Consider the following 10,000-nt stretch of genomic DNA (forward strand, 5'->3'; position numbering starts at 1 on the left):
TCGGTCTGCGCGCAATCCATGTCCATGTCCACCATCCAGTAGTGGTCTCCGAAGCTGTGGGGGGCGAGGGGGAAGGGGAAAGGGGAGGGAGGGGGAGAGGGAAGAGGAGAGAGGGGGAGGGGAAAGTGGGAGGAGGGGGAGGGGGAAGGGGAAGGAGGGGGAGCGAGGGGAAAAGGGAAAGGGGAGCGAGGGGAAAAGGGAAAGGGGGGGAAGGGGAGGGAGGGGAGAGGGAAGGAGAGAGGGGGAGGAGAAAGTGGAACGAGGGGAGGGGGAAGGAACGGGGAGCGAGGGAAAAGGGAAAGGGAGCGAGGGGAAAAGGGAAAGGGGAGCGAGGGGGAAGGGGAGGGAGGGAGGGAAGGGGAGGGGGGGAGGGAAGAGGAGCGAGGGGAAGGGGAAAGGAGGGAGGGAAGGGGAGAGAGGGGGAGCGAGGGAAGGGGAAAGGGGAAGGAAGGGAGGGAAGGGGAGCGAGGGGAAAGGGAGGGAAGGGGAAAGGGGAGGGAGGGGAAGGGAAGGGAGGGAGGGAGGGAGGGGAAGGAGGGAGGGGAGCAGAGGAAGGGGAGGGAGGGAGGGTAAAGGAGGGGGAAGGGGAAAGGGGAGGGAGGGGGAGGGAAAAGGGAAAGGGAGGGGGAGGGGAAGGGAGGAAAGGGGAGGGAGGGGAAGGGGGGAAAGAGGAGGGAGGGAAGGAAGGAAAGGGGAGGGAGGGGAAGGGGAGGGAGGGAGAGGGAAGGAAGGAGGAAAGGCCAGGGAGGGCGAAAGGGGAAAGGGAGGGAGGGGGAAGGGGAAAGGGAGGGGAGGGAGGGAGAGGGGGAAGGGGAAGGGGAGGAAAGGCCAGGGAGGGCGAGGGGGAAGGGGAAAGGGGAAAGGGGAAGGGGTCGGAGGGGAGGGGAAAGGGGAAGGGGGGAGGGGAGGGGGGAATAGGAGGAAAGGGGAGGGAGGGGAGGGGAAGGGGATAAGGGGTAACTGTTAGTTTTTTTTAGTGTATTTGGTTTGCCTTTTTGATGTGTGTATTTACTTTTTTTCATTGGTCTTTATGTCTTTTCACACGTTCCTTTTGTGTCTCTCTGTCTGTCTGTCAGTCTATCTAGCTAGTTAGCTAGCTTTATCTCAATTAATTTAGCTCTATGCCCATCTTTTTTATGTCTGTCTTTCTGTTTATCTTTTTGTCTCTCATCTCTATCGACATCAATATATCTATCTTCAGTCTTTGTACCTCTGTATCTTTATATTCATCTCTATATCTCTATCCATTTATCATTTTATTTCAAGTCGAAACCAAAAAAGGCAAGAAATTATAAGAATCTCAGAAACAAAAAAATAGTAATTATTATTATTATTATTATTATTATTATTATTATTATTATTATATCAATAATAATAATGATAATAATAATAATAATAACAATAATAATGATAATAATAATAGGATGAATAAATAAATAAATATCTTCCCTCACGTATTGAGTTCCTGGAAACCTGGACTCCCCGGGTTGCTGGAGGTCCAAGCCAGGGGCGTTCCGGAGGCCGCCTGCCCGTAGTAGTCGCCTTGGCCCGGCTCGGCGCCCATCCAGTCGAGGCGGCTGTCCCCCTGGCGCCACGCGTTGTACTTGTCGTAGTGGTTGGTGGCGCCCAGGGAGGAGGTGGCCATGTCAACGGCGCAGGGGTCGGTGGCCACGTCGCTCGTGCAGCCTGGGGGAGGGCGAGGGAGGTAATTTTTTCTTTCTTTCTCTCTCTCTCTTTCTTTCAATGTTTCTATCTCTCTCTTTCTCTCTCTCTCTTTCTTTCTCTATGTCTCTGCTTCTCCCTTTCTTTCTCTGTGTATCTGCCTCTCTCTCTCTCTCTCTCTTTCTCTATGTCTCTGTCTATGTCTCTCTCTCTGGATAGTTTGATAAAAGGCAGACACTTCAAAAAAATCTTTAGGTAACGATCATAAATATAACATTCATTACAACACCAAAGAGTAACACATCAATCATCTGAAAATAATCGTACAGATGGGGGAAAAGATGAAAAAGAAGAAGAAAAAGACAAAGAAGGTAGAAGACATAAAACTAGAAGAAAAAAAAAACAACGAAGAAGACGCAGGTGAAGAAAAGGTGGATAAGAAGGAATAGAAGAAAGAGAATATATAAGAAGACGAAAAATAACAAGCATAAGAAAAAGAAGTAGGAGAAAAAAAGTAAAGACGAAGAGTAACAATAAGAAAAAGAGAAACGCAAACCAGAGGAAAAAGAGAAATGCAAACAAGAAGAAAAGAAACAAGACAAAAAAGAAAAGGAAAAGAGAACCAAGAAAAAAGGGGGGAAAAAAATTAACAAAAAGAAGAGAAACTAAGAAGGCAAAAACAAATCGCTGCCACCACCTGGCCTCTGCCCCGCGTCGATGCCTCCCCGGATGAAGAGGTCTTGGCCGTCGTTGGTCTGTTTCTGGACGAAGACGACGGTGCGGTGGATGCCCTCGGTGATGCTGGGCTCGGTGGGGCCCTGGGTCGTGGTGGTCGTGGTGGTCGTCTGGTCTGTTGGGGTTTTGGAAGCGTGTAGAGGTTGTCATGTTATATGGGTCTCGTTGCTTCTTGTTTTTTTTTCTATTTTTCTTTTCTTTCAATTCTTTCTATATATATTTATTTATTGTCCTCTCCCTTTTTGTTTTGCTTTCCATACCGCTTAAGCTCTCTCTCGTTATAAAAAAGCTTAATCCTCTATCTATATAGTATCTTCACAATAATTACCATCAGCACCGAAGTCTCTAAAAGTAGCACCAAACTCACCAGGGCCGGGCGTGGCGGTGACGACAGGCGGCTCAGAGCAATCGCATCCGACACAGATGGCGAAGACTGGTTCCTCTTCGTTAGTGATGGAGATATGTACCGACCCGTCGCCGTTCACCGTGACTTCTTGACATGACACGACGTCTTGGTACGTACCTGCCGGCATACCTGTCTGGAAAGTCTGGTGTGGAAAAAAAAATCATAAATGAATACCGTAGATATGTGAGAGAACAGAAAAGTAATCGTTTCAGATACTTGTTGAGATACAACGAAAGGTGCCTATGCATTTTGAGATTTTTTTTTTTTTTTGTCATAACTATATAATACGAGTTTTTGGTACGAAGACCAGTGAGGAATTACTTTCGTAATATGCTCGTACCAAGAAAAAAAATGTATTACGGACAGCGGAACGGAAAAACAAAACAAAAAAGGGGAGGGAGGGAATGTACTAATAGCCATGACTGACCTGCGAAACTGTACCGTACTTGACCATGGCGAAGAAGCCTTTGTCTCCGCGGGAAAAAGCCACAACGTTGCCATCGCAGTAATAGTTCTCCCACCACGCTGTGTCCTTCACCGCGTTGCTGAACCTAACCTGAGTTCCGAACAATAAACGATAGAATCATTTATGGAAATCCGAAAAGGAATTTAATACGTTTATAGCTCCCCATCTCTCTCTCTCTCTCTCTCTCTCTCTCTCTCTCTCTCTCTCTCTCTCTCTCTCTCTCTCTCCCTCTCTCTCTCTCTCTCCTTATTCTTCATCTTCTGTTTCAGCCTCGGCCTTTATTTTGTAGAAAAAAATATCAATAATAATGAACAAATAAATAAATAAACTAATGGATGACCAGCCAATTAAAACATTCATAAATATATTTGTTTCATTAAGGAAGTGTCTTTTAAGAGTTGCTGACAAAATGTAAATTTTCGAAAATGTTTAAATCCGATACCTAATTTACATATCTTTAAAAATAAATAAATAAATAAATAAAATTAAAAAATAAAGATTGATTTTTAAAAAATATATATCAACCTGAGCACTCACTGACGCCCACGAATTATTCACGAGTATTCAACGAGTAACGAAAACGAATCATGGGTAACGGACGTACCATTTTATAGATGGAAGGCCAGCGGTGCTCACAGACCCAGCCTCCGTCGCACTGGTTGTCGCTGTTGATGACCACGTTGGCGGTGCTGGAGGGAAGGCGGTGTTCGTGAGTTATTTTTCGTAAGTTATTATTTAGAAGTTATTTTTCATTAGTTATTGTTTAGGAGGGAGGGAAGGCGGTGTTTTTTTCATAAGTTATCATGTAGAAGTTATTTTTCATTAGTTATTGTTTAGGAGTTATTTTTTATGTATTGTTTAGAAGTTATTTTTCATAAATTATTATTTATTAAGTTATTTTTCATTAGTTATTTAGGAGTTATTTTTCATTAGTTATTATTTAGGAGTTATTTTTCATTAGTTATTATTTAGGAGTTATTTTTCATTAGTTATTTAGAAGCTATTTTTCATTAGTTGTTATTTAGAAGTTATTTTTCATTAGCTATTGTTTAGAAGTTATTTTTCAGTAGTTGTTATTTAGAAGTTATTTTTCATTAGTTATTATTTAGGAGTTATTTTTTATGTATTGTTTAGAAGTCATTTTTCATGAGTTATTTAGGAGTCATTTTTCATTAGTTGTTATTTAGAGATTATTTTTCATTAGTTGTTATTTAGAACTTATTTTTCATGAGGTACTATCCATAAGTTATTTTTCATAAGCATTTTTCATGTAATATCATTAGTTATTATTTAGAAGTTATTTTTCATGAGATATTATCCATAAGTTATATTTTATGAGATATTATCCATAAGTTATATTTTATGAGATATTATCCATAAGTTATTTTTCATAAGTATTTTTTATGGGATATCCATAAGTTATTTTTCATGTCATTTTTTAGAAATTATTTTTCATAAGTTATTCACAAGTAGTTATCCATAAGTTACTTTTGATAAGTTATTATCCATAAGTAAAATTCAAAACATTCTACATAGAAAAAAATATAAAAAATTAAATGAATATCCCAGTCTCTTGTCTTTGACCTTTCCTGACCTGTAATCGCTCAGTTGAAAACGACCTTATCAACGCAAAACAAAAAATTCTATATAGAAAACAAATAATAATAACATTAATATATCCCATTCTCTTGTCACCCATTTTGACCTCCACTTTGACCTTTCCTGACCTGTAATCGGTCAATTAAAAACGACCTTACCAAAATATTCTATATAGAAAAAAAATAAATAAATAAAAAATAACATTAACACATCCCATTCTCTTGTCACCCATTTTGACCTCCATTTTGACCTCTCCTGACCTGTAATCGCTCAATTAAAAACGACCTTATCAAAACATTCTATATAGAAAAAAAAAACATTAACATATCCCATTCTCTTGTCACCCATTTTGACCTCCATTTTGACCTTTCCTGACCTGTAATCGCTCAATTAAAAACGACCTTATCAAAGCATTCTATACAGAAAAATAAATAAAAAATAAAATAAAAAATAACATTTACATATCCCGTTCTCTTGTCACCCATTTTGACCTCCATCTTGACCTCCACTTTGACCTCTCCTGACCTGTAATCGCTCAATTAAAAACGACCTTATCAAAACATTCTATATAGAAAAAAAATAATAAACAAAAAATAACATTAACATATCCCATTCTCTTGTCACCCATTTTGACCTCCATTTTGACCTCCATTTTGACCTCTCCTGACCTGTAATCGCTCAATTAAAAACGACCTTATCAAAACATTCTATACAGAAAAATAAATAAAAAAATAAATAAAAAATATCATTAACACATCCCATTCTCTTGTCACCCATTTTGACCTCCATCTTGACCTCCACTTTGACCTCTCCTGACCTGTAATCGCTCAATTAAAAACGACCTTATCAAAGCATTCTATATAGAAAAAAAAATAAACAAAAAATAACACTAACACATCCCACTCTCTTGTCACCCATTTTGACCTCCAATTTGACCTCTCCTGACCTGTAATCGCTCAATTAAAAACGACCTTATCAAAACATTATATACAGAAAAATAAATAAAAAAATAATAAAAAATATTATTAACACATCCCATTCTCTTGTCACCCAATTTGACCTCCATCTTGACCTCCACTTTGACCTCTCCTGACCTGTAATCGCTCAGATGAGGAGGCCCAGCGTCGCTATCGTCCCCGAAGGCGTAGGAGGACATGACCCTCGCGAACCCGTAAGGCTGCGCGAGGGTGAAGGCGACTCCCAGGCGGTAATCCTTCGGGAATTTGTGGGTCAGGGTGTCGCCTGCAGTGCGGGGGAGGGAGGGGGAGGAAAGGAGGGGAAGGGATGGCAGGGGATGGGGGGATGGGAGGGGGATGGGAGGAAAGGGAAAGATGGAGGGAGGGGGGGGGAGGGAAGGGAGGTGGGAGGGAAGGGAGGGAGGGAGATGGGGAGGGAAGGGAGGGGTGAGGGGGAGGGAGGGAAGGGAGGGATGGGGAGGGAGGGAAGGGAGGAAGAGGGGGGATGGGAGGGGAAGGAAGAGAGGGGGGGATGGGAAAGGGATGGGAGGAAGGGAGAGAGGGATGGGAAGGGGAGGAAGAGAGGCGATGGAGGGAAGGAAGGGGGAGGGAGGGGAGGAAGAGGGGGAAGGGAAGGGGATGGGAGGGAAGGGAAAGGGGGATGGGAAGGGAAAGGGAGGAAGAGGGGGAAGGGAAGAGGGGGATGGAGAGAGGCGATGGAGGGAAGGGAGAGGGGGATGGGAGGGCTGGGCGATGGATGGGGAGAAGGGAGAGGGGAATGGGAGGAAGGGCGAGGGAGGAAGAGGGGGATGGGAAGGGAGGGAAGGGAGAGGGGGATAGAAGGGTGGGGAAGAAGGGAGAGAGGGGAGGGGGGAAGGGAGAGGGAGGGAGGGGGGAGGGGGAAGGGGAGAGGGGGATGGAGGGATGGAGGGTGGGGGAAGGAAGAAGATAGGGGAGGGAGGGAAGGGAGAGGGGGATGGAGGGTGGGGGAAGGGGAGAGAGGGGATGGAGGGAAGGGAGGGGGGTGAGAGAGAAGGGAGGAAGAGGGGGGAGGGAAGGGAGGAAGGGAAAGGGAGAGAGAGGATGGAGGGAAAGGAGAGAGGGGATGGGAAGGAGGGAGGGAGGGTGGGGGAAAGAAGAGAGGGAATGGAGGGAAGGGAGGAAGAGGGGGAAGGGGAGGAGAGGGGATGGAGGGAAGGGAGAAGGGAATGGGAGGAAGGGGAGAGAGAGGCGATTTAGGGAAGGGAGGAAGAGGGGATGGAGGGAAGAGAGAGGGGATGGCAGGAAGGGTGAGAGGGGAGGGAGAGAGAGGATGGAGGGAAGGGAGAGATGGGATGGAAGGAAAGGAGAGAAGGATGGGAAGAAGGGAGGAGGGAAGGGAGGAAGAGGGGGAAGGGAAGGGAGAAGGGGGATGGGAGGAAGGGAGGAAGAGGGGGGAGGAGGGAAGGGAGAAGGGCATGGGAAGAAGGGAAGGAGGGTGGGAGGAAGGGAGAGAGAAAGGGAAGGAGGAGGGAAGGTGGGGGAGAGGGAGAAAAGGAAGGGAGGAGGGAAGGGGGGAAGGGGGAGAGAAAGGAAGGGAGAGGGGAGGAAGGGATGGAGAGAGGGAAGCAAGAAGAGAGGGGGAAGTGAGAAAGGAAGAGAGACAGGGGGAGGGAAAGAGGGAAGGAGGAAGGGTTAATAGATTAGGTTTCTTGAAGGTTTCAGCAGTGTGAGTTTCGAGGAACTGTGTTTGGTTCGAGCTATTTTTTGTTGTTTATTTATATGACAAAATGTGGTTTTATATTCATATTTTTACACGTGGATAATCACACGCACGTACACTCACTTACGCACTTACACTCTCTCTCACACCAACATACTCATACGTACACGCACACACACACGCACACGCACACACTCACACGCACACACACATACACACACACACACACACACACACACACACACACACACACACACACACACACACACTCACTCACTCACTCACATATACATATATATTAATATATACATACATACATACATACATATATATATATATATATATATATATATATATATATATATATATATATATATATATATATATATATATATATATATGTATATACCTGCCCCGCCGTGCCCCCTCTGGTTGTCGTGGTTGTCGACGAACACGAAGGCCTTGTCGGGGTCAGCCATGCCCCAGCCCGGGTCATACACGCCCTCCAGCTGCCCCGGGTTCTGCACGCCCCAAGCGATCTTCTGGCTGTAGCGGAATTCCGTCACGCGACCTGGGGGGAGGGGGGTAGGAGGGGAGGGGGAGGCATAGGAGGAGAGAAAAGGGTGATTATTAAGATTGTTATCATATTAGCATTAGCAGCATTGTTCTTATCACTTCTCATCATTGTTCTTATCACTGTCATTATTGTTCTTATCACTGTCATCATTGTTCTTATCACTTCTCATCATTGTTCTTATCATTATAAGTATTATCATTATCATCATTATTATCATCCCTATCATCATTATCATCAATATTATTATCCTTATCATCATTATCATTATTATCCTCATCATCATCTTTATTACCATTATCATCATTGTTCTTATCACTATGTTATCATTATCATAATCATTATCCTTATCATGATTATTATCCTTATCATGATTATTATCCTTATCATCACTGTTCTTATCATTATCAATATCACCAGTCTTTATCACTATCACGATCGTCCTCATTATTATCACCATCACCCCCCACCCCCTACCACGTACCCACCCTACCCACTCCCCTACCCACCTGCCGTACCTCTGCCCTCACCTACCCCCTACCCCATCCCGCCCCTCCCCCTACCCCGCCCTACCCATACCCACCCCGCCTCCCCTACCCCCGCCCCGCCGTACCCACCCATGCCATAGTACTCCTGCACTGTGACCGCCCCGTCGTTGCGATCTATGACCTCCAGGTAGAAAAAGGGGCGGGTGTTAGCGGGGAAGCCCTGGGCGGGGTTCAGGTCGTTGGTCAGGTCCATCATGGCTGCCAGGTCCTGTTGGGGGGGAGGAGGGGTTGGGCGAGAGAAAGGGTTGAGGGAGGGAAGGGGGAGGGGTGGGGAGAGAGAAGGGAGATGGACGGAGGGAGGGATGGGGAGAGAGAAGGGAGATGCAGGGAAGAGGTGGGGAGAGAGAAGGGAGATGGACAGAGGGAAGGGGTGGGGAGGGAGGGGAGGAGAGGGAGATGGGGAGGGGAAGAGGTGGGGGAGGAAGGAGAGGAGAGGGGTAGGGTGGGGGAAGTGGGGGAGAGAGAAGGGGAGATGGACAGAGGAAGGGGTGGGGGAGGGAGGGGGAGGAGAGGAGATGGTAAGGGGAAGGGGTGGGGGAGGAGGGGAGGAAAGGAGATAGAGGGGGGAAGGGGTGGGGGAGGGAGGGGTCAGGAGAGGAGATAGGGAGGGGAGAGAGAGGAGAGGGGAGATGGACGGAGGAAGAAGGGAGGAGAAAGTGTGGGAAGGTAGGAGGAGAAAGTGGAAGGGAAGAGAGGAGGAAGGGGAGAGGTGAAGAGGATGGGAAGGTAGAAGGAGGGGAGGGGAAGGGAGGGTAGAGGGATGGGAAGGTAGAAGGAGTGGGGAGGGAAGGGAGAGGGAGGGGGAAGGGTATGGGAAGATGAGAGGTGGGGGAGGGAGGAGAGAGGGAGGGGGAAAATGAGATGGGAAGGAGAGGGGAGGGAAGGTAAGGGAAGGGAAGGTAAGGACGGGGAGGGGGGAAAAGGAATGGGAAATAGAAAGAGGGGAGGGGATAGGAAAAATATTTATGTTATCTTATCTTTTATTAGTAATATTTTTTTTTTTCTCTCTCTCTGTTTCTCTCTCTTTTAAAACATAATTTCTATTTTGATTTTTCTGTGGTCTTTTTGTTTGTTGGTTAATTTATAGATATCGTTTCATTTTTTGTTTGTTTATCAAATCCTTTATTCTTACACTGCTTGGTCTTACTCATGTCTTTATTCTTCCTTTGAACTACGTTATCTCTTCTCTTTAACTCATTTTCGTAATGTGCACTTGCAGACAGACACACACAAAATCAAATTCAAATTTATGTTCAAATTCATATTTAGATTCAATTGATTTCAAATTCAAATTCACATTCATTCAAATATCAATTCAAACTTAAATTCTAATTCAAATAAATTCAAACTCA

The 10,000-nt window shown here is 45.1% G+C and overlaps 1 protein-coding gene across 1 annotated transcript in view; it reads right to left on the reverse strand.

The window, feature by feature from the left end:
- The window catches only part of LOC113825898 (alpha-amylase), an 18,109-nt gene that overhangs the window by 1,404 nt on the left and 6,705 nt on the right, over positions 1-10,000 (reverse strand). The window contains 9 exon segments of the mRNA XM_070119869.1: positions 1-54; positions 1,455-1,686; positions 2,360-2,512; positions 2,765-2,945; positions 3,231-3,359; positions 3,874-3,958; positions 5,963-6,110; positions 7,936-8,097; positions 8,718-8,856. The exon segment at positions 1-54 is cut by the window's left edge and continues 70 nt beyond it. Of these exon segments, the coding sequence (XP_069975970.1) occupies positions 1-54; positions 1,455-1,686; positions 2,360-2,512; positions 2,765-2,945; positions 3,231-3,359; positions 3,874-3,958; positions 5,963-6,110; positions 7,936-8,097; positions 8,718-8,856 (1,283 nt within the window).

Source organism: Penaeus vannamei, unplaced genomic scaffold, assembly GCF_042767895.1.
Source record: "Penaeus vannamei isolate JL-2024 unplaced genomic scaffold, ASM4276789v1 unanchor834, whole genome shotgun sequence".
Classification (NCBI taxonomy): Eukaryota; Metazoa; Arthropoda; class Malacostraca; order Decapoda; family Penaeidae; genus Penaeus; species Penaeus vannamei.